This window comes from Nymphalis io, chromosome 26, assembly GCF_905147045.1.
Source record: "Nymphalis io chromosome 26, ilAglIoxx1.1, whole genome shotgun sequence".
NCBI classification, from domain to species: Eukaryota; Metazoa; Arthropoda; class Insecta; order Lepidoptera; family Nymphalidae; genus Nymphalis; species Nymphalis io.
Window position 1 is genome coordinate 6,290,041 of NC_065913.1, and position 26,039 is coordinate 6,316,079.

The window sequence follows — 26,039 nt, forward strand, 5'->3', positions numbered from 1 at the left end:
TGACTGCATTGATCACGGAGACGTCATTAAATATTTGTCTTCTCGTCGACAAGATGAAGTCTATCTCATTCTTGGTTTTCCCATCAGGGCTCACCCAAGTCCATTTACGCTGACCTGGCTTCTTGAAAAAGGAGTTCATCATAAAGAGTCCCTCCTTCTCCATAAAGTCGGCCAACATCTGGCCCCGAGTGTTGCGGTCTCCAATTCCATGAGGTCCCACCTTTAACTCATCACCGAATCGTTTGCCCAGCTTCGCGTTGAAGTCCCTCATTACAACAGTGAAATGAGTCTTGTTGGTATGTATGGCTTTAGATAAATCCTCATACATGACCTCAACCTCATCGTCGGAGTGTGTCGAAGTCGGCGCGTATACCTGTATGACCTTCAAAGAATACCGCTTGGTGATTCTGAGTATAAGGTACGCCACCCTAGCCGACACACTCTCGATTTTCACAACGTTGTTAACGAGGTACTTGTGGACTATGAACCCGACACCACCTTGAGACAGTTGATCGCCCTCTCGGAAATAGAGAAGGTTACCGGATTTCAGGATCATCGTATCCTCCCCCTGTCTTCGGACTTCGGATAATCCGACGATATCCCAGTGTAACCTGCTCAATTCTTCCTCCAGTTCGATGATCTTCTCGTCGGTCCGCAGTGTACGCGTGTTATATGTTGCCAGGGCCAGAGGTCGTCGGTGTTGGTAACACGAAATCTGCCGGGGATTCTTAGCACCCCCTGCCCCGCCGTTACCACAGCTGTTACCAAGGCTAGGAATAGCAGGGCTGCCGGGGACTAGGGGCCGTGGTTTAGTTGCGCGAATCATGAGGGGATATGCCATAATCGCCACGCTTGGCAGACGGGTTGGCGATCGCAGTAAGTTAGTCATAGTACTCAGAGAGACGCTGCTGCCCGTTCTCTGGTGTATACTCCCTCGGGTCGACTTCTACGCCCCCCACGGGATGAGATGGGGTGGTGATATTCGTCGCCGTCACCACACGGATGAGTGGGTGGTAAATACCCAGACGAAGCCCTGCACAAAGCCCTACCACCAGTTTTTCGTTTAGGGCAGGATTTGGCTGGGTCTCCAGGGTTCAGCCATTGCGACGAGCGCTTCCGATTGTGGTACAGTATCCACTTTTCATCACAAGTAATGATTCGATTTAAAATCCTTTCATTATTGTGTCGGATGAGCAAAGTAACTCAGCCGTCCACGCGTGTTTGCAAGTTAGATTCACTCAATTCATAAGGTACCCATCGTTCAAGTTTTTTTACTTTCCCGATTTGCTCCAAGTGGATTAATATCACTTACCCCTAAGCCTGCAGCTATCTCTGAAGTGCTTTGTGATGGATCCGCTTCCACAATAGCCTTTAACTCTTCATTTTCCACTTTGGTCTCCAGCCGTCCACGGGGTTGGTTATGAAGGTCGAAATTTCCAGAACGAAAACGTTTAAGCCAAAAACATACCGCGCTTTCTTTTGCGACATCAGCGCCATACACATAATTAATCCTTCGAGCTGTTTCTGCAGCACTGGTGCCACGGTAGAACTCGTAACCGTAAATATACCGATATTTCATGTTTTTCATTGTGCGGTATTAAGCGAAGCCAAAGAAAAAAAAAATAAGGAGAAAACAAATGAATAACTGTTTTCAAAACTCAAATGTACCAGCTAAATGAATTAATAAAATTGAATGTGGAATTCTTAACCAAAAAGGATATTTCAGATCAAAGTGGTCAGTACGACAAAACGCTAATTTCATATGTAAGGACTTAATAGATGGTTCTTAGTTATAAATTATGAAGATCTGTTAAGTCGTTTGGAGATCATCAGCTCATTAGTTACTTGAAAAAAGGGTCTTCACATCACCACTACCATCACCATCTTTCACAGGTCCGATTTATTTAAAAATCCTGCCGAAGCGACGCCGCTTCTTTTAAAATATAACCTCACTTTTTAGAGTTTTTAGATTCTTATGATAGAATGGTTTTCACAAAGGATGTTTAATATAATTATCAATATGTGATAAGGCTTGCATTGAATATACTATCGACTTTCGATTTAACCGTTTGTATGCGATAAAGTTTATAAGCAAACAAAAACAAAAAATGAAATAACATTTTAAAAACCATAATAAGAAAACATATAATACATAAACACTTTGTTACATACAACAAGAGGAACGGAACTGTTACTCCTTAATACAGATTATTTTATAACATGTCGAGGGGTAACTACACCTGATCGAAATTAAATTAAATAGTATAAACCTATTTGTAATAATTACTACGTTCAATCTCTATTACGAATAAAGATTTTATATTATATTGTTAACAAATATCTGTGGATAACAGCACTGGCAGCACATCGTAACTGTCACGGGCTTCTTTTGTTTATTTTTACTCTTTTAGGCGGGTAATTGTTATCTGTCAGTGTATGTCATCGATTTGTTCGATATTATCTGTGAATGTTTTTTATCTCATAATTGGCTAATTTAAATTGGTCCTTTCGTCTACATGTCATTAAAATTAATTGCTTCTCCTTAATTGATGTTTCACTTCTGTCTTTAAAATATTATATTATTATTATTATTTAGGCTATGAATATAATACATCGTCGGAAAAGTTGAAGCATGAAATTTTGGTATTTATTGTTTGCAGCTTATAATTGGTCTGAAGTTAAAACTTTCATTGCACTCTCGTTCCTTTAGTCATTAACAATGCGTTCAGTTTTGAAATGAACGTTTTCCGCAATGATAAAACGGAACAATTTATTTCCCTTTGAAAGAGAAATGGCTTAGAATTTTTAAATTGTTGAATTACCTGTTCTTCAAATTTGAAGGGTAGTTTCAAAATTTGAGGTTGCTTTTTTATTTCGTATCGTAGTTTATATTTATAGCCGTATAGACGTATAGGCGTACCAGGTGGTCGATGTGCGCATGTCCTCACCATCAGACATTATGTGTGGGCGATATGAGGGTACGGGTAACTCTAACTAACTGACTCAAACGATTTTCTAATCACTTTTGACACAATTATAATAATGATTATGAGTCGTAATACAGTTTCTAGACGTGTTGTCAGTACGGCTGTTGGCACTGAAGTGTCGTGTCGCCAACTCGCACCGACCCATCTAGACTCCGTCGAAGCGTTATGTAAAAATGAAAACGCTTGCGGCTCATTGTCAAAACAAATCCCTTATTATTGACATCACCGACATATTCAAAATAGACTAAATATTGTCAAAAATTATCAACAAATGTCAGAATTACTGGTTCAGGTGAGTCAGGTCTGATTGTTTGCGATACCCTCTATAATTCTTGAGAAAAACACTACCTTGGGTGTACCTAGTGTAATGCATAACCCCGTCTTACCTGGAACCGTCTTACCACCTACACTGGTGACAGGAGAGCTGGTTCATTTGTCACCCAGAGGATGAAAATTGCGTTTAAAGCATCATTGGCGCAATGGATTACAGGCTGCTTAGCGATGTAAAAGTCGCAGCTTCGATTTTGACCCCTCGGGCTATTCTCGTTTTCACTCCAAAAACACAAGGTTTACATTTAATTGAAAGATGTAAATAGAAATGTTAGTAATTTTCTAAAAGCGAAAATTGCTAATATCCTTTAAATAAAAATGCTATCATTATTGTACAGTAATATAATATTGTTATGTATGTATATAATACGTATTTAAAAAATATATGTATATATTGAGTTCGATGTTTGTGCTTTTCATATCAGGACTTATTTATATATATATATATATATATATATATATATATATATATATATATATATGAAAAGCACAAACATCGAACTCAATATATACATATATTTTTTAAATACGTATATATTATATATATTATATATATATATATATATATATATATATATATATATATATATATATATAAGTTTTATTCCTACATATTTCGAGAATGTTCCCGATACAAACTAAAAGCTGTGTATAAAAATCATGTGTCGCGATGACATAATCAATTTACTTTCCTATGCGATAACGATTATCGTGGATACGTCTCCTCGTCTCGGAGTTGAAATGTAAAAAATATAGCAAAAACTTGAACTTCAGCAAACTACTATGATTACTACGATTTATAAGTTTATGTATAAGGATGTTCGAAAACACTGATGCACTCTCTATTTCTTCACTCTCATAATCCAATGGGACCAACCCGTCACGACTGGAAAGAGTTTAGGCGCAGGACCAACGGTTCTACGTGCTTTTCAAAGCGTACACAATTCCAACTTCCAGACTCCGGGCTGCCATTGACGTTGAAAATTTTTGAAAGAAAAATCCAAAACTTCTTATTGGCTTGGTCTGAGCTTTGATCTCAGGATCTACTACTACGTTATATTTACCCTTAAACAAACTAGACAGTTTTTTTTTACTTTTGTAATAGATAGATATATCACTTCTTATTTTCACTGCAAGCATTTTTATTTGCTCATAACTATATATAAAATTACAATATGCTTGTCAATTACGAAGTTATTATGTATAATAATATAACAATGAATGTTATTTTACTGCTAATAAACTTACAGCCGTACTTCTTGTTTAGCGGGTGATTAGTGAAACACTGTCTTCTTCTTTCAAATATCAAATCAATAATGACAGAAAGAGAGAATCATTGTTTAACTAAGCAGTTCTTAAGCAAAGTTTATAAGTCAGTCTGTTAATATTTAGAATATTGCAGTAGACGATTAACATTGACTAAGGAAACATCAATTAATCCTATCCGAAACCAAATATTCCGTTTATATTCCGTAGGTTAACAAGACCACGTGCTATTACTGGCAACAGCATACGGAAATTTATATACATAACGTACAGACAGCAGAAACTTCTCATTACTAAGAAACTAATATCCAATTTAATGTTAATAAAAAAAATACGAACTACGTTGCTACAATTTTTTTGCCGGTGGTAAATGCTTTTGTGCACCCCTCTCATCGCTAATTATTAGTATTTTTGTGCTGTGCCAATCTTATCAATAAAAGCCATAACTCTCGAGCATGGCACTTACATCTGGCAAGAGTGTTGTCTACAACTAAAAAACAAAAATAATAATAAAAATATAAATAATATTTTTATGCCAACAGTACACTCCATGCTGGGCTTCCCGCAATATTCACGCGGATGTGGTTCACAGTAAGATTCAAATCTCCACACGGTCTCGATTGCTATCGACCATGCGTCAGCTATTATTGTCATTGCACGTCATGTATGAACTGTTCAATTATTATCAGATAACGACTGGACCAAATATGGTCCACTAACGAATAATGTACGCTCGTGTAGAGAATAATAATATCTGAGCGACCATCTGCTCATCTGGTGGTAGGATGCTAACATCCGCCTGGCTTGTTACCACCGTACGCATGGTGAAAAACTCGTGAAGTGGCTTGCAGCCGCGTTTCAAGGTCATCAAGCGTACAGCCAGTGCCCGAGCGAGTATTTCCGCGATGGATGTTGGTCCAGTGGAGACGGCTGTTGAACCAATGCCGAGGAAAAATGTATTGACCTGCCGGACAGGGAGACCTGAAGAAACGGCTGTTCCGCTGGCCGCCCGTGGCATAGTACAGGGGCCCGAGCGTGCCTAACCAGCTCGCGAGGCTGCCCCACCAGGCCACGCATAATCTCGGGGTGGCCACGCATAATTCCGGTCACCAACCGTCGTGCCGGTTGGTGACCTGAAGGTGAGGTCCCGGCGGCCACTTCCGGGGGGGTTCGGGGGCCCTTCCGTCCGGCGGATCAGTATATTTTCCCTTTTGGCAACCTTTTGGGGAAACACGCCTCCATACTTTGCCCATCGCTATCGTGGCAATACGTCGCTCGCTTCACGTCTCTTTTCCTTATTTTTCCAAATGGTAGCGCAACTAAGAAATAACGGTCATTCAGTGGAGCACACCCCCACCATACCCACGCTGTTTGAGGTCGAGTTCTCTAACATCCGAGGACTCCACGCTAACCTCAACGCTTTCCACCACCATCTCGAGACAGCACGGCCAGCAATGTTGTTTCTATCCCGGTTACATGCTTGAAGAATCTTTCAAAACGAAAGCCGGAGTATGCTTGTTCGTCAGGGCGGATGTTTGTTGTCACCGATTGCGCTGTTTGGATGACCCCTCCTTCTCCATGTTGGTGGTACGTGTGGACCTGGTTCGTCAGAGTCGAGTCTACGTGTGCCTCTACAGATCCCACAATGGTGACTTGGAGACAAGCCGATTATTTGACCATCTTAGTCGGGTGGCAGATGCTGCGCAAGAGCAATTTCCTAACGCGGAATTGGTGTTTTTGGGGGATTTTAATGCTCACCACGAATCCTGGTTGAAATCCCTCAAAACTGACCATGCTGGAAGAACTGCTCATGCTTTTGCTCTCACACACGACTTGACCCAACTGGTTGATCAGGCCACCAGGATCCCAGACATTGATGGGCAAGCGCCTTCTCTACTGGATCTTCTGCTGACTTCTCACCCGGTGGAATATCAGGTTGTGGTTCAAGCTCCACTTGGTTCTTCGCATCACGGCCTTATATCTACCAAAGTGCCATAGGCCAAGCTGCCGCCATCAGCGGTATGCAAACGTCGCTTTTGGCACTATAAGTCGGCAGATTGGGACGGTATGTGCGATTACTATGCGTCAGTCCCTTGGAAGGAACGTTGCTTCAGTGGGAATGACCCGACAGCTAGTGCCGCTGCTATTGCTGATGAGATAATGTTAGGTAATGTTAGGAATACTACATTCCTAGCTCAGATCTCATCAGTAGGGGTACGGGTAACCGTTGGTTCACTCGTGAATGTGCCGACGCTGTATCATCTAAGCAGGCGGCATATCGCACGTGGATCAACGGCTGCGTTGGCGGGGCATCTAACATTGACTCACTGAAAGCAAACTACAATAAAAATTCCAAGTCCTGTAGGAAGGCATACACGAGAGCGGATGCACAGCGCATTGTACAGATTGGTCATGACCTTATTTCGCATCCCGGGGGCTCCCATAGCTTCTGGCGTCTGATCAAGTCTGTGCAAAACAATTTCTGCCAACCTTCGCTGCAACCGCTCAGAAATCCGGACGGATCGCTAGCTCACAGTCCGCAGGAGAAAGCCGATCTCCTGGCTAAGCTCTTTGCCGACAACTCCGTGATCGATGATTATAGTGCGCTGCCACCAACAATACCTTCATGTGGCCATACGATGCCTGACATCAAAATCAGGCAACGTGATGTGCGTGCGGAGCTGCAATCACTTGATATACGGAAAGCTAGCGGTCCCGATGGAATACCAGCCATAGTACTGAAGAAGTGCGCGGCGGAGCTGACAGCTAACACAGGAGACATCCTGTGTTATCGCGCCTGTTCCAACTTTCTCTCTCTTCAGGATGTGTGCCGGAGGCTTGGAGAAGAGCTAATGTGCAAGTGGTTCCCAAAAAAGGGGATCGGTCTGACCCGGCAAATTATCGACCAATAGCTATCATCTCAGTACTTTGTAAGGTGATGGAACGGATTCTAAACAACCAACTGATCCATTACCTAGAAGATCACTGTCTAATTAATGATCGTCAGTACGGGTTTCAAATAAAACGGTCCACAGGTGATCTTCTAGCGTACGTAACACACCTCTGGGGTGAAGCTATCGACAAGCATGGAGAATCGTTGGCTGTCAGCCTCGATATCTCCAAGGCTTTCGACAGGGTCTGGCACAGAAGTCTTCTCTCTAAGCTACTGGCATATGGTCTGCCTGCTCAGCTATGCACCTGGATTGCCAGCTTCCTACACAAGCGTAGCCTTTGTGTTTTAGTAGATGGTTGCGCTTCACAATTCTATGTAGTGATGAATGCTGGGGTCCCCCAGGGTATATACAGGGTATATACAGGGTAGGGTATATACAGGGTAGTATCAAAGAAATTTGGCAACTCCTTTCTGTGTCGCACTACCAAAAAATGGAATTCCTTACCAGCTCACGTGTTCCCCTCCTCTTACAACCCGGGTTCCTTCAAACGAGGCTTGAAAAGGCATCTTGCGGGCCGGCAAGGCGGGGACGGCTAGTACAGAACATTCTTCCCGACTGTACTGGCCGTCGTCGCGTTTGGACTCTACTACCACTTACCATCAGGTGGAGTAGAGTCATTTGCCATCCCAGCGCGTATAATAAATAAAAAAAAAAAATACTTATATATATATATTTTTTTTTCATATAGGTAGGTCATGTGAAGCTTTTTTATTGAAACTTGATTTAAACTGGAGCAAGCACCATTATGTTAATATGTGCTTAATTCGTCTGGTGCTCGGTGATGAAGAAAAATATTGAGAGGACGAAGAGAAATTAGCAATACGCAATAGTTACTGTAATATATATATTTTTAATTTTGTACATTAAGCAATGGGTGAAGTATGTTTCAAATAATTTTCCTTATATCTTGGGTAAATGTAAGGATATTTATTTGATTTTAGTTATTTTGATTTGTTCTATTTCTAAATTCACGTTGAGTCGCTTGTTGCCGGAAACCACAAAAATGACGAAAACATACCGAAGTGATACATACAACAATATATTAATTTAAAGCTTTGTTCATAAAATATATTTTATTGATCAAATGAAATATTCAACGTGAACTAATTCGATTGTAGATTTATTATATTTCTAAAATTAAACAAAAAAAGTTTTTATGTCAGAATTTACGACCAGTTATTTTTATAACTACCCTTTTTGGGTAAATTAAAAAAAACTGGAACAAATTGACGTTTAAGACAATAACAGAAATATTTATCCGTCAAAGGACTATAATCTGAATATAAACTGTTGTTTTTAATTAATATAGGCTTAAAAAATCATCTTTAATATTATCAGAATATGCACAGTCGGAAGAAAAAGATTAAACGGCATGATGTGGTTTACGACAATACTGAAAGGGATTCGATCCCGAAGAGAGGGTATTATTCGGAACTAGTATCCAATATGACAAAAGAAGATGCCTCAAGACAAGTCTTCGCTAAGAAACGTATGAAATTACTTCTCCAGGTAATCTAGGATTTAAAATTAATTAATTTTGACTCTTAACCGAGAATTGCGGTTTTAAGGCTGACAAGTACTGCTGGGTTTATATATGTTTCATTTGTGTTTATAATTTATCTCGAGCTTGCTGGTGAAGGAAAACACGTTAAGGAAACCAGCACGTGTTGGGTGAAAATCTGCCCCAACTGTATCCACAAATGTGAAATAAGCTCCTGTCCCTCTCAAAAAGTCTGGAAACCTTAGCACAACTTTGGGATATTTACATGATTTTACTAGTACTACAAAAAATAAACTCTCAGAGTAGAGCAGCCATTATACCCAATGGGTAACTTACAGGGTTTTACTTTACATTACTTCTGTAAAAAAGCCAACACATAGAAAAGTCACAAATTACTTCTTCAAAATAATCGTCCAATATTTTCTGTATTACAAAGTTGTATTGTTTCGATAACAAATCATATCAAATAAAAAATGCTTATGTAAAAATTTAGCTGTATAGAAACTGGGTTTTTTTTTTCAGCCTTTTGCCGTCCACTGCTGGACGAAAGCCTCCCCCCCATGGGGGGGGGATAGAAACTTACTAATTAATAATTATGTCTTGTTTGCTGTTTCAATTAAATGTTCCAGGCAAAGACGGATAAATTAGCACCTATGGTTATGTCACTGCCGAAGCCACAAAAACCAAAGATCCTGCTACCCCCAGGACGCTGGACAACATATAACGAAGATGATAGCATAGTTAGTATTGACTTGTCCTCATATATTTATATGGTACTAATTTTTTAAAACAATAATATATAGAAACTTGTTAGGATGAATGGATCTTGGATGTTATTTGGACGGCTAAACAAAACATCCACATACAAAACACCCGATCTCACATGTGATTCATAAAAAGACTATATAAAGTTACAATAACAACAAATAGCCATATTTTTTTATAGGCGGACCCTTGATGGAGTGATCACCAATGCCCATAGACATTGACATTGTAAGAAATGTTAACTATCGCTTACATCGCCAATGCGCCACCAACCTTGGGAACTAAGATGTTTTGTCCCTTTTGCCTGTAATTACGCTGGCTCACTCACTCTTCAAATCGGAACACAAAAATACCAAGTACTGCTGGTTAGCGGTAGAATATTTGATGAGTGAGTGGTACCTACCCAGACGAACTTGCACAAAGCCCTACCATCAGTAAAGTAATACGTAAGTGTTACATACGCGTAGTTTATATATTTTAATATAAATGTTCCTATGTAACAATTATTATCTCCTTTTCCGTTCTCTTACGAAACTTGCACCAAAGGTTGTCAGTGACAGATCGCTTTAAGCGATAGGACCACCTTCATGCACCGTTTTTTGTTTGATTATTTTTTTCTTTTACTCTTATATTATCTGTTATTTATATGTTGTACAGTAAAAAATTAAATAAATAAACAAATATAATACATAAAAAAAGTTTTTTGTATGGTTCCATTCGAGTTATTTAACCGCAATAGTTATAGATATATTTTTGGAATATTACAAATTATCAAAAAATCATTTAGTTGTGTTTCCATTTCTTGTTAAGAAATAATTGTCATAATAAAAAAAATATTATTGAGCTACGAGTAAATCATAGGTAATTTAAAAAAGGAATAATATGCAACATAAGGATTTTAATTAAAGATATTGGTACTTAACACATGTATCATTTAAGCAGAGCGTTCTGGTAGATGCACATACTTTCTTTCCTAATTAAAACTAAATAAACATAATATATGGCCCAGTGGTGAGAACGCGTGAATCTTAATCGATGATCGTGGGTTCAAACCCAGGCAAGCACCACTGAAATTTCATGTGCTCAATTTGTTATTATAATTCATCTCGTTCTTGACGGTGAAGAAAAATATATATTATACATAGTTCATATATAATATATATTATACATAGTGAGGAAACCTGCATGTGTCGAATTTCACAGAATTTCTGCCACATGTGTATTCCACCAACCCGCATTGGAGCAGCGTGGTGGAATAAGCTCCAAACTTTCTCCTCAAAAAGGGAGAGGAGGCCTTATCCCAGCAGTGGGACATTCACAAGCTGTTACAAAAAAAAACAATATAACGTATGGCGTAATAACATTCAATGTTGTTCATAAAAAATAATTATGCTAAAAGCAAAATATCTTCTTCGCGTTGAAAACTTACCGAATGAAATATTTATTTTTATTTCAGCAATTTCCGTTCGAGACTTTCGTGCCAAAACTTCAATTTTTGAGCGTCGTACTGCCGAAAGAATTGCCGAGATTAGTCAAGATCGAAAGACTTCGTAGGAAATTCTTAGCGGCCAATATAAAGGTTTGTTGAAAACTTTGATTTCTTGGATGGCAAAAAATATAATATGAATCAATGTTTTTTGTAGGTATGGAAAATGTTAGCATTTCTCTTTAAAATAAATACAATTTATAATTTTTTTTTTTTGTGGCAATCTTACCCAATAAAACCACTGCGATGGCCGTCCTCGGCACGGATCAGAGGCTGCTGGTTCGTGTTGATAAAACGCATCCACGGGAGCTTGGAACCTAACACTACTGTGTGTACTTTTTTAAATTTGTACACACAATTCATTTCTTTTTTGTTACTTTAATTGTTTTTTGCTACGACTCGCATTGGTGATAAATAATTTGAATCATTTAAACATAGAAAACTTTGATGTGAAATCGTTAGATTTTTTTTATTTCCTGTATTGGTTACATATTAAGTAAGTAATTTTAAGTATAGCCAAAAAAAAAATTACTTGATAATAAAACTAATTATTATATATTAATTTAAAAGAAAATGCTTCGAGAACGTGACATACAACCGTACTTGATAATGCCTCCATCTGAATATAATCTCTCAGACGAAGAATACTACGGCCTATACAGCCCATTTCCTAAAATGGATTTGGAATTATTCGATAACACCGAATTTGATTGTAGGTAAGATAAAAATATAGTAATATTTTTTATTATTTAGCATAAATATATAATAAGCCGAGATGGTAAAGTGGTTAGAACGCGTGAATCTTAATCAATGATCGTGAGTTCAAACCCGAGCCAAGCACTATTGAATTTTCATTGTCTTAATTTGTATTTATAATTCATCTCGTGATTCACGGTGAAGGAAAACATAGTAAAGAATTGTGTATCAAATATCATTGAAATTCTGCAACATCTGTATTCCACCAACCCGCATTGGAGCAACGTGGTGGAGTTAACTCCAAAACCTTCTCCTCAAAAATAACAGAGGGATATTCAAAGGCTGTTACTGTACTATATAAATATATATTTAGATAGCACATTTTTAATACAAGAAAAGAAAGGGAAAAGCAATATGAAAATTTATATCTTGTACATAAATTTCGAAAAAGCAAAGCTTAAACTAGCAACCGCTTGTCATGAACATCGCAAGGCTCGCTGATCTCGCGCTAATTACTCTAAATCAGAACGTTCACATTATGTCGGACCGATATTTTTATCGTTGGCTTGTTGTCGGGTATTGTCGTTCACACTATAAGCTGCTGGTCCGGATAAGTCATTGCCGTCGATCGGTTCGTCACAAAGCAGTCATTAGTTGGCTTCTGTTTACAATGGACGCCGACGACGTACCGGTTGGCAAATGGTATTCGAATAGAAGACAGAAGACAAATAAAAGAAATTCAGGTTTTAATATACATATTATGATAGACGGAGGTAACGCGTGGACGATACTGATTTTAATAAAAAAAAACAAATATCCAACTTAGCAGCGATTTATTATATCCCTCAACGGTTACAACTTTTATACTGCCTTTTTTTTAAAAAGACGATGTTGCCACCTTAAAAATATTAAAAAGACAGTTACCACTTAATGGAAAAGTATTTATAAATTATAACAAAATCAATTTAAATATGAGAAAATAAAATAAATTAAATATACTAATATCCTAAATATACTTCTCAAAAAAGGGGAGCGGAGGCCTTAGCCCAGCAGTGGGACATTTACAGGCTGATAATAAATATACTAATATTAATATATGAATTAATTATACATCTACACTACTTGTAGGTAGCTTAGATAGGTTTGTTATACGCAGTAAATTTTACGCGACGTGGATATTAAATTTTTGTATTTTTTATTATAGAATCGCTATGCGGACGAGCAATATGGGCTAGCCGATGGTCACCAACGCCCATAAACATTGGCATTGTATGAAATGTTAACCATCGGTTACATCGCCAATTCGCCACCAACCTTGGGTACTAAGATGTTATGTGCCTGTTATTACACTGGCTCACTCACCCTTCAAACCGAAATGCAACAATACCAAGTACTGCTGTTTTGCGGTAGAATATCTGATGAGTGGGTGGTACCTACCAAGACGAGCTTGCATAAATCCCTACCACCAATAAATTGTATATGTATTGTTCATTTGTCATATTCCACAGTCCTGTCTTCCACGAGAGAAATCAAACTTTTCATATTTATTTGGCGTCTTGAGTGTGAACGGCGGAATAAAAATCAATATGCCAATATAATACCGGATCCATCCTCTCCTCTCTCCTTTGAAAGATTTATCGGGTCGCCCAAATGTGAACGGCGCTATTGAAATGTATAAGCCAATATATAAATAAATATTTGACACAACCGTCGGTCCGACCTAATGTGAACACGCTCTCAGCCAATTTGTCTATTGATAAAATTCTTTATACGTTCCACGTGTTGTGGAGTGCTTTACGCTTTTGCGTAACGGAATCATCATATGTATATTTTTCATTTTATAAGTGAATACTGTCATAACTATTTGTATATATATTAGATATATAATTGATTATGTATTTTGTTTGAGACTATTGGATTTCTTGTCAGTTCGTCTCGGTGTGCTGGGACAATTCTCTTTAAAGGTTATGCATTTAAAAAAGAAAGATTATTAGCAATTCCCGTTTTAAGAATTGCTGTTTACCGCCTAGAATTAGGACCCAGGATCAGAACCTACCCTACCCGTGGAACTACAACAAACATTTTTTTTTAAATCTCATTACTTTAATTTTATCTTAAAACTAATTCATTTATTTTACTTTACAGAATACCAGAAGAATGGCTAAGTCTTGGTAATATAGAAGGGGAACAATATCCATGTCCAGGCCTGGCGTTTATACCCAAGCAAGATGGAAAATCTAACAAGCCAGCGACAGATATTATACAAATTCTTAATAACTTATATGAAGTAAGTAAATATATATATAGTATATAATCACACACACATACCCACCCCCACTGTATAATAGTGTGTATTATTACTCGGTAGCGATAGATGGCGCTAATTAAATATGTCAGTTTCCTGAATCGCGCTATCTAGTTTCGCTAATGAATATATGTAATGTGAAATTAATTATGTTAAAATGATCACATCAAATAAATTAGTGTGAACTGTGGAAAGCTCTTCCTTCGTTTCATTTACCGTTTGATCCTTCGAAATTAGTGCGGCGTAAACACACACACAAACACACTCATATTCTTGTTGATACTTAACTATAGAATCTAATATTGTTATGCAAAGCTATACATATATATCGTTACCAATATAATTTCACGTTTTCATTAGCTAAGATTGTGATCGTTTAAGCGAGAATTCAAATTAAGTCAATTTGAGCGAAGCGACACTGTTCTTAGTATACACTTAAGTGATCGTGACGCACCCATAATATGTATCTGATATATCTCTTTGTGATACTAAACTAATAATATACGAGTATACGATACTGATCGTATAAGCTATATTCGTAAAATAAGATTTTATTAGCATACAGAAACGGTAGTCGTGATTCATACGCTTTGTGTCACTAGACTTTCTCGGCGGAAACGACGAAGGCTTCGACCGGGGTGTAGCCCTAGGCCTGCGGATGCGTAAGGTGGGAGCCTCACGTGTTCTATTTATGAGGACCTTGGGGAAGACGGCAGCTTGGATTGACTCGTAGTGCCGTACTCACTAGGTTAGGGTGTGAGGCGATCTTGGATTCAGAACCTTGAGACGACCCAATAAAAAAGTTATAATTAATGTAATACGTTTATTTTTAAATTTACGACTTGTTTTAGTGGACGAACGTAGCTGCTTTCAGTTATGACAAAAATACTGATAAATGGGTAGTGATGGCATTGGACGGATCGAAACGATATTTCAAGTAAGATTATTTATATTATATTAGTTTTCACCCGCGGCCTGTACCTTACATGTGATACCTGCACCTCTGTGTATGGAAAATTTCATAATGATCGGTTGAAAGGTTAAAACGTGAAAGCGTAAAAAATAAACAAGCAAACAAACTCAACTTTCGGATTTATAATATTATATGATGTTACTGAAAATAATTAAATAGCAAATAAGTTTATAGAAACTATATGTTTTGTACGTGACAGATATTCAGCGGCGTAAAGAATATCAGTTTGTACTTTTTCAGCCTAAGGTGTGAACCTGCTCATTTTGTTAAATGAATTTTTTTTCTTATTCCTGTAAAACTTTTTTCGTTTATTCATCCTCGTGTAAAAATTGCCGAAAAGGACTCAACGGGTTAACATATTAAACCAATGATGTGTAAATTCAATTTAATTTTCCCTTATTTTTCACAAATATAATTTATACATTATTTCATCATTTTCTCACTAATGTTTGCATTTTGAAATATTTTATCGACATAGCCTCCTGTTGTTATTAAATAGCAATTTTAACTCAAATTTATTGATATATTATTTACAAAGGCGACACAATATTATGTTTTTTTACCTTTTTGCTGATATATTTACTAATCTTTTGTACTATTTAATATCTGAAATAAAAAAAAAAATATTTACCAGTTTTTAAGAAACTTACATAAACATTTTAATTTTTTTAATGGTTAACCTGAGAGTAAATGGTCAACATCACCCATAGTAATGGGCGCTGTAAGAAATATTATCCATTCTATACGTAACCAATATGAAATCAACTAGGGGAACTATACAGCTATGCCATTTGCGACTGTGATAACACTGGTTCACTCAACCGTCAAAGTGGAACAAAACAAAAAAATAAGTATTACTGCTTAGGGGCTACAATAAAGTTGTATAGTAAAGTAAGTTTTGTAAGTAATTTCCAGACAGATTTTAGCCAATTAAAACAATTTTCTGTTTTCTTTTCTAACAATTACAAGTATTCAATTTGACTCCATGACTTATTTAAGATTAACTCAAATTACTTTTAGTTCGACATCAATTTTCGACACAAATCTTCGACAGAAAAACGTAATATTCATTTATCAGCTGGGGCTTGAAGCCAGCACCTCGGAATCTATGGTCTTATATCTAGCCACTAGACCAACGAGGCAGTCACACAGTTTTTTTTTCAGATATTTATAACATATAAGACTTATAACATGCTTCTATAATCGCTTCTTTTTTATTTCAAAGTTTTTACTAACATACTACCCTTCTAAAATGTCTTGATTCATTTGAAAATCCGAGAATTCGTTGAACCAAAAACGGAATCTTCATATCCGTGTGTCGAATTCCAACGCGTTCCTTTGAAGAATGACAGCGGGAAAAACAAACTCGCTTTCACATTATAATATGTATGAATTCCATCAAATGTTTTTCGATTTCAGCATTCCTCGTATAAGATTGATGTTCAAAGCTGATGATCCAGACACGTTCGCTGAAAGAGTGAAGTTCGCAGTCAATTTGCGTAAAGAAGTTGAGAATAATTTTAGGTGATGTAAAATGTTTTAGAAATTGTTATAAGAAGTGCAAGTCGAAATTTGAATATAAATATTCGAATGTTTTAGAAAACATGTTTAATTTTTTTTTATGTATGTATATTATTGTATAATACTTTTGTATTAATTTTTTTATGTTATTGTAAGTGCGTTAATGTGTACGATCGGTATATGAGCTCGCATGTTTACACATCAATTCTCGTGAGTACCATTGCACTCACACCATTTCATTTTTACTTATTAATCTTACAATCAACAAAATGGGCTAACAATTGTCTATAAATATCGAGAACCGTACAAAAAAACATAAGCCTGAATTGTACCTATTTAACTTTAAGAAATTTTAATGTCAGGTTACCTTCGTTATAATTTTCTATTTAATCTCTCCAATATCACTGGTTACCAAGTAAGTATAAAATGTCTTGTCTATAACTATTTTACATGTTATAGGGCTTTGTGCAAGCTCGTCTGGGTAGGTACCACCCACTCATCAGATATTCAACCGCATAACAGCAGTACTTGGTATTGTTGTGTTCCGGTTTGAAGGGTGAGCTAGCCAGTGTAATTACAGGCACAAGGGACATAACATCTTAGTTCCCAAGGTTGGTGGCGCATTGGTGATGCAAGCGATGCTTAACTGTTCTGTAACTAACGCTGTTACTGTAATCTAACTGTAATTTCAACAACAACAAATCAACAACAACGAATGGTAATCAATTATTTTAGGTTTTATTTATACTTGGACTGTTTGATCCTGGATGGTCTGCCGAGGATACCCTTAAACTATATGCCGACTATCATAAATTTGGTTCTCATTCATCGTCAAGCGAAAGATGTTAATGAAGATCACTTTCAAGCTTTGAAACAAGAGGTACGCAACGATTTTTTTTTCATTATCTAAACTGGAAAACGGACAAAAAGATCTTCTGGTAGTAATATACACACTGGAATTTAATGTAGGACATGTGTATCTCGCAAGTCTCTATATATGAGCCAAATTGACATTTTTATGTGAAATAGTTTTTGAGTTATGAAGGAGTCAAAAGTGGCTTCAAATGGTTCGTGTAATATTACACATGGTGCTGCTCGCCAGTTCTGTTAGCTTGAACTTGGCTTGACTCTAGATTCTGTCATCTATGGAACATTTTAAAGATGTTACATTTGTATATTGTATAAGTGTTACTGAGTTTTCATGTACTTAATTTCTGTTTATGATTAATTTTATGCTCGGTGGTAAAGAAAAACATACCGGGAAAAAAATCGTTCAACCCAGCAGTGGGACAATTAGAGGCTGCTACTTAAATCTTGTGCCTGTGCTAAATAAACCTTGAAACCGATTTTGGTTAATAACTTATGGGAAGCTGGGAAGGTCCTAATAAAGTCCTAAAAAGTTATTTAAGTAAATAATGAAAGCTAGCAACGATATTGTATAAACTAATATTACTATTTTAAGTTGCGTGTTTTTAAAAACAACAACAATCTATAAGGTAAATATCGAATAATATATAAATACAAATACGAGTAAAAGTAATTTTACAGACCAGATAAAAATAGACAAAATAGCTAAAATAACCGCCAATAAATATCCCAATACTGATAACTCCTGTTAATTAAACGGTATGGAGCTTATTTTATATTTATCACGCTGCTCAACTGTTGATTAAATAATATAATACCTATGTGGCAGAAACTCATTTGGCCCATGCAGGTTTTTAAACGATATTTACCTTTGTAAATGTCATTATTAAATAAAATCTACCAAATAACAAAATTTCGGATTATATATGTAATAAACGTAAGCGGGCAAATGAGCGACCTGATTAAAAATAGTCACCACTATTGAATTAAATTTTATATTTAAAAAAAATATGTATAGTTCTTGGCTGTATACAAGATTACTTTTGCCTGTACAAATTGTTTTTTATGGCAAATAAAATTGTTCAGTTTTAAATTTAGAACCTCTAATAACCACCGTCCATGGAATTACATAAACATTACTTACAAGGCTAATGCGCCAACCTCCCGGGGTTGTTAAGATGTTATGTCCCTTGTGCAAGTACAGCTAGTTGCACTGGCTCACTCACTCTTTAAACAAGAACACAACAATACTAAGTAAGGCTGATTGACGGTAGAATATATGAGGAGTGGATGGTACCTACAGTTTACCACCAATAATAGTGGTTAAATATCCAATTTTTCATAATTATACAATATATTTTCGCAACACTTAATTTCAAATTATTTTTAGGTAGATTATAAGAAGCGGTTATATAGCGTACGTTTTTATAATAAAGAAAATATTTTACTGTTGCAGGCTGAACTTATATACAGGAAAATTGAAGGCAAAATGAAAATAATAAATACGATGAAGAAATATCCGACGCTATACAACTTCATAAGCCCGCCGAGCAAGGACTACGAACCTCCTATACCAGATTATGGTACAACAGATTTTGAAATTGATATTTATTTTTTAATCAAGCGAGTCTTTTATGGTCTAATGCACAGACAGACTCAGTTTTAGTACAGCAAATCATATTTCTCAGCTTATTAAATTGAGTTAAAATAAAATATTTTATTTTCAACTAATTTTGTTTGGGTAAACATTATCACCGTTTTGGAATGTGGGTTCTGTCGAGAGGAATCGACTTAAAACTCAGTATTTTTTATACACGAGATTCAAAAATATTAAATCCATGTATTTTTAAATATATATTCTAATTCAGAGTTATAGGCTTTAATAATAAGATCATTTTTAATAACAAATCGAAGTTTGTTTAACGGCAGCTCAAGAGAGCTCAAATCTGTAATTTCTGTATTGCGGACGGGCAAATGAGCCGAATGATGGTAAGTGGTCACCACCACGTATAGACATTGACTACCTATAAACATTAATTAAAACACCAATGCACCACAAACCTTGGGAACTAAGATGTTAGGAGGCTCTAACTAGATGGCTCATTCACCGTTCCAGCCGAAATACTACAATATTACATTGCAATATCGCATTGTTGTTTCGCGGTTGAGTGGGTGGGCACTACCCAGATGGGCTTACATAATGCCCTACAACCAAGAATAGTAATATAAGAAACTGTACATTTAACATACGTATGTATATATACGAGTATCTTTTCATTTTAGGTCGCTATCCGTGTGAAATGATAGATTTTTCCGGCAGAGTGAAGTTCAATCAGTGGAACTCTCTCTACGTTCTCACAGAGTCCGTGTCCTGCATTCATTTAGTTGTTGAAGAATGTCTTAAGGTTAGATATTTTTGAAACGGAGTCCCCAATGACACGTTGCTCGACAGATACTTTTTCGTACCAAAAATTTAAATCAAATGTTTATTATCATAACTGTTATTGTTTTTCCTTTATTTATTTTTCATTAAATTACTCCCAAACGTTAATTAGTTACGTTCACTTAATACATAATATATAGCGTACGGAACTTCGTTCCAGCTGGGTTTCCCACGACACTTTTCGTTTTCTTTTTTATTAACACTTGATATATATTTTTAAGTTGACGCTAGCATAATGTGATCTTAAGATTTATTTGAAATTATAAATATCTATATAAGTATGTATTTACAAAAGAAAAGTAGTATATGCATATCAGTTGTCTGGTTTTCATAATACAAGTTCTGCTTAATTTGGGATCAGATGGCTGTGTGTGAATAATGTCACAGGATATTATTATTATAATTATAATTTTTGTTTATACTGTTCATTTAAATTTAAAATGAATTAATAAAAATCAGAAATTATGGTTCTTGATATTTTATTTTAAAAACATTATTTATTATCATATTTTATATAAAAAATTACTTCAAATTCGGTTTAGAGACATAGTTTTCGTAAAAAATACAAAAATTCACTAAAAAATAGAAATTACAATTATATACATTAATATATCTTGCAAAAGTCTGGGATACAGTAAAATTAATAGTTAGAAACTTAAAACAGACGAAGGTTGTCAAAGAAAAAAAAATACATACCATAAAATACTAACTAAAAAACAGCTTTTTATACATATTTAATAAGGCGATTCTTAAATATAGGAAAACTTTCACTATTTACAATTACATCGGATAACTTATTGTACATTTGCTCTCTTTCGAATATTATACATTTTTTTCCACAGTTTGTTCTAATGTTTGGCAACTCAAGTTTGTTTCGTCTTCTTGTGCAGTGTATATGTGATTTTTTATGAAGGCGTAATTGGGAGTGTATTTCGTGCGTGATTATTATATAATGAAATTGTTATGATCTTTTTTTATTAAATTTAATTTTAAATTAATAATTAAACTTAAAATTTTCAAGTAGTTTTATCAAGTTCTTGTGAAGAAGATTTCTCAGCAAAACTTTGTGTTATAAAAAATATTATTTACTGCTGTTGGGAAATATTTAATTGTGTGAAGTCCTAAATTTAAGGTCGAGTCGATGTTATTCTTCACAACAAACTATGGCAGAAACGTCAGTCTCCCGGAATTTGATGCAGCGCAACAACATTGTACATCTATGGTAAGATTTATTTACAACAACAAATTTGATTGTTGCTGAATGTCTATGAGTTTAATTCAACGCGATATATACGATGTCGGATGAAAAAATAACATTATGTATACTCCCATTCGTATTAGAGACGATTCGTATTATAACTGATGGTAGGGCTTTGTGCAAGCTCGTCTATGTAGGTACCAACTCATCAGATATTATGCCGCAAAACAGCAGTACTTGGTATTGTTGTGTTCCGGTTTGAAAAGTGAGTGAGCCAGTGTAATTGCGGACACAAGGAACATAACATCTTAGTTCCCAAGGTTGGTGACGCATTGGCGATGTAAGCGATGGTTAACATTTTTTACATTGCCAATGTATATGTGCGTTAGTGACCAGTTATCATCAGGTGGCCCAATTGCTCGTCCGCCTACCTATAATATATATAAAAAGAAACGTGGGGGAATAAGCGCCACACCTTCTGACTGGTGTTGTATATATTAAAAGCTATTTACTTACCTTGTTTCAAATAAGGTGTTCTTTCTAATTGCAGATGCTTAAATACCTCAACATAACATGGTTGAATTCAACAGCGCATGCGATCCGTATGTCTTACAGGGATGTTGGAAAAGGGTGAATTTAATCTCAAAATATTTACACAATCAATATAAATTATTTACTTGGTGATAGTGCTTTGTGCAAGCCCGTCTGGTTAGGTACTACCAATTCATCAAATATTGTACCGCCAAATAGCAATAAATAGTATTGTTGCGTTCCGGTTTGAAGGGCGAGTGTGCCAGTGTAACTACAGGCACAAGGAACATAACATCTTTATTTCCAATGTTGGTGGCGCATGGCGATGTAAGCAATGGTTACCATTTCTTATAATGCCAATGTCTATGGGCGTCGGTGAACACTTACCATCAGGGGTCTGCGGGCATCAGTGGCGATTTAGAGAATGATCAATATTTCTTACATCACAAATGTCTATAGGCGGTGTACTCAATATTAGGGGAACCATTTGACTACCACCTATAAAAAATATATTTGCATAAGTTTGATATTGAAAATTTTATTTATGTTTTTTATAAATTTTATCTTTATCAATATATTTTTGTTTAATTAAGATGGTTCAATATCTATGAAAAGAGTTGGGAATTTTACGGTATCAGTAAGCTGTGCAGGTTTATGCAGCTCGTCAGATTCAGAATGCAGGTGATTTACTATTTTTAATTCTGTTTTAAAAATATCTACACTATCGTTACATAACATTTATTTAAGTCAATTAATATAAATCATAAAGTTTCATTTGGAGATTTTCTATCATTCATTATTTGCTATTACATATTAACAGTTTCGATATTATATAAACTATACAATTGAAGGTCTTAGTATATAATATCCTCCAAGCCGATTTCGGTCACGGCGCCCAATCTCAAGATAAATTAAAGTACGCAGCAAATATTATAGTGCAAAAATGTGTGCGCAAACACAGGTGCACTCTCTATTCCCTAACTCTCATAATCCGATGGGACGGCAATCTGACATGACCGGAAAGAGTTCAGGCGCAGGACCAACGGCTTTACGTGCTTTCTGAGGAACGGTAGCATACACACTTCCAACTTCCAGCTCCGGGCTGCTACTGAGAATTTACTGACAGAAAAACCTAATAACTTTTTATTGGCCCGACCTGGGAATTGAGCCCAGGACCTCCGGGTCTGCGGCCTTACATCAAGCCACTATACCAACGAGGCAGATCTTATTATAACTATAGTTACATACAACTTAATATTTTGTCGATATATTTGTCTGTTCAGCGGCCTTACTCATAAATTGTGTGGCGGGTGCTTCGTTACACACTGATTTCTCTCTTCCTAACATCCTTAAATTGATATTCGAAAGAAAAAGACACATAATTTCACTAATCGTACCGTTACTGTATACAAGTCATTGCAATCACAAATCGATCATTAATTAGAACATTAAACAGACAATAGGGTGAAGATTTGTAACGTTAAGCCTAACGTAATTATATAGCTTAGCTCATTGACAATTAAATCACCATAATCATCTACATACAGAATATATGTAATGTAATTGTGAAATGTAAAATTGTGGATGAACTTAATAAAGAGGAAAAAATAACAATAATATGATCTTAAATTCAAACTCGAATTAAAATATAGAATGATGAGAGATCGATTTATATTATTATTAAAGCGAAAAATATTTTTTTTTTAGTATGCATTGCGTTTTTGCATCGAACAATCGATGGCTATGTTCGTAAATCTCTGCGAAACGCCATGCCTCTGTACCTACTGGTGTGAGGAGAACTATGAATGGGATGCGAGTGACCTCATCAATACTCCGTTCCGTTCGGCAGCTCCGACACTATTCTACTTTCACCTCATGATGTCAGCCGAGGGTCCTTATTATACGACATCACCGGATCAGTTCGAAGTAAAGTTCATATTGAAATACGTTGTATACAACTTAAAGTTATATATTGGTATATTATATATATATATAAATCTTGGTATATATACAAAGCCAAGGTGGCCCAGTGGTAAGAACGCGTAACTCTTAACCGATGTTCAAATCCGGACAAGCACCACTGAATCTTCATGTGCTTAATTTGTGATTATAATTCATCTCGTGCTTTACGGTGTAGGAAAACATCGTGAGGAAACCTGCGTGTGTCTAATTTCACTGAAATTCTGCCACATGTGTATTCCACCAACCCGCATTGGAGCAGTGTGGTGGAATAAGCTCCAAACCTTCTCCTCAAAAAAAAAAGAGAGAGGAGGCCTTTAGCCCAGCAGTGGGACATTCACAGGCTGTTACGGACGGATTATTAACAGTGTTTGCTTCTATTCGTATTTGATTGGTGCAAACTTTTGTATATATATATATATAATTATTATTAACTCGCGTAAAGGTTATCTAGGTATAAAAGGAATTTGCGATATTTTTTTACAGATATTTTTTTTATAGTTTATAGTAAAACACCAAAAGCTTAATAAATTACAATTTTGAAATGTCATTGACATCAGGTCAAGTCTAATTATTTAAATTTTGCCGGCAACCGAGTGAAATCAATTGATGAGGTTGGATTTTAGCATTGTAGTTTGTGGTTTAATTATCGTCATTTTTTATTTATTTCTACTCAAGTTTTGTTACAATTTTTATTCAAGCCCTGAATTACAAACTAGCTTTTCGCTGTTTGTATATATAATTGTTCTCCATGATAATAAACAATAACAAAAAAAGCAAAATTTTTATCATAGGTCGTTATTCAGCGTCTTTTCCGTGAGATGTTGTATCGCTGCCACTTCATACCCCAAGTTCATCCTAAGATTATGACTGGTCTCGTTTTTGATAAGGAGTTGTTCCTCACTTCTATTGGTAAGTAATTGATACATATATTTGTAAGTTACTTCTTTTACATTGGTAATAAAATCATATGTGCGGTCTGCTTCATACACATAGGCAGATGGTAAGTGGTCACCAATAATTAAAAGCATTGGCGTTGTAATAAATGATAACTTACCTTGTGCCTGTCGGTGCTATGTGCACCTATTCTCCCCTCGCTATACGCATCGCCAGGACTAGGGGGGTTCTCTGTTCCCCGGGAACACCCCTATGAATGGGGGCCTGCGTATGCGGGCCAAGAGAATTCGTGATGGCCCTCGAAAAAGCGGACTGGGTACCGCTGTATTTTTGATGGCGTCGGTGAGTGCCAAATATTCTTCACATGTAAGACAAATGCATAAATGCGTTTTTCTAACGACAAAAAGTCCCTTGTGTTATGATGTGTCCGTGGTACCTACATATCCGTTCTTGCTTAAAGCCCTAGCAATTTAGAAACCGCCATAAGATAGGAAAACGCTATCAGAATTCAAATCACTATTGTCGTAAGGCAAGCTTGTTATATATAAGCCAGCCTTAGGAACTAAAAAAAATATTGACCACAAAATGTTAATAAGTAAATAATACCTAATGAACAGTTTTAATAACACGATTGATGGTGTTAATTACAGGTCTTATGGAGCCTAATGTTGTAGAATACAGAGAACGGCTGCTTAAGGCATACAGGAAGGCAATCATACCATTAATAGCGTACATGCACCAATATGATTGCTATAAAGAAATTTATATGCTGAATATAGAAGAATATGTCGAGTAATGTTATGCAATTTTTTTATCAGTCAACATTTATATTATATCCGTTTTATATACATGTATGTAATAATAATGATTCTGTATTGTTTTCCATTACATACATATTATAAAAAGAAGCCCTGATTCCTGAGCTGGAGGTACCCGTGCGTCAGTTGTAGTAATAATAATAATCATATATAAATAATCCTTAATATAAAATGTCTCACTACTGGTCTGTCACTAAGGCCTCATATTGTATTTTCATCAAACACATTCAGTTTTTGTTTCACAATATTTTCCTTTCTTGTTGCTCAGAGAACAATATTAATTATAAGCACATAAAAAGCACTTGAAAATTCAGCTGAGCTTGCCAGTGTTTGGACACGCAATCTTCATTTAAAATTCACGTTTTCTAACATCCCCAGCCCCATCTCGACTCATTATTTATATTATTTTAACTAATATACTTGTACCTTACGACTTCAGTCAAATTTTTAACTTTCAATAGTTTGTCTAATCGATAAGACTGCCTTTTCTAACATTTATTTATAATATGTATGTTATTCTTTGTATTGTATCACAGTCAAAA

At 36.0% G+C, this 26,039-nt stretch overlaps 2 protein-coding genes across 2 annotated transcripts in view; one reads left to right on the forward strand and one right to left on the reverse strand.

The window, feature by feature from the left end:
• LOC126778443 (nephrin-like) overlaps nucleotides 1–26,039 on the reverse strand; it is a 337,695-nt gene that overhangs the window by 189,770 nt on the left and 121,886 nt on the right. The window lies entirely within an intron of this gene.
• LOC126778412 (dynein axonemal heavy chain 1-like) overlaps nucleotides 8,879–26,039 on the forward strand; it is an 89,161-nt gene continuing 72,000 nt past the window's right edge. The window contains exons 1-16 of the mRNA XM_050501911.1: nucleotides 8,879–9,046; nucleotides 9,668–9,778; nucleotides 11,260–11,382; nucleotides 11,860–12,005; nucleotides 14,131–14,272; nucleotides 15,142–15,227; nucleotides 16,683–16,787; nucleotides 17,520–17,664; nucleotides 19,108–19,234; nucleotides 19,935–20,056; nucleotides 21,227–21,316; nucleotides 21,843–21,922; nucleotides 22,417–22,504; nucleotides 23,531–23,749; nucleotides 24,577–24,694; nucleotides 25,330–25,471. Of these exons, the coding sequence (XP_050357868.1) occupies nucleotides 8,879–9,046; nucleotides 9,668–9,778; nucleotides 11,260–11,382; nucleotides 11,860–12,005; nucleotides 14,131–14,272; nucleotides 15,142–15,227; nucleotides 16,683–16,787; nucleotides 17,520–17,664; nucleotides 19,108–19,234; nucleotides 19,935–20,056; nucleotides 21,227–21,316; nucleotides 21,843–21,922; nucleotides 22,417–22,504; nucleotides 23,531–23,749; nucleotides 24,577–24,694; nucleotides 25,330–25,471 (2,012 nt within the window). The remainder of the gene's footprint in view (nucleotides 9,047–9,667; nucleotides 9,779–11,259; nucleotides 11,383–11,859; nucleotides 12,006–14,130; nucleotides 14,273–15,141; nucleotides 15,228–16,682; nucleotides 16,788–17,519; nucleotides 17,665–19,107; nucleotides 19,235–19,934; nucleotides 20,057–21,226; nucleotides 21,317–21,842; nucleotides 21,923–22,416; nucleotides 22,505–23,530; nucleotides 23,750–24,576; nucleotides 24,695–25,329; nucleotides 25,472–26,039) is intronic.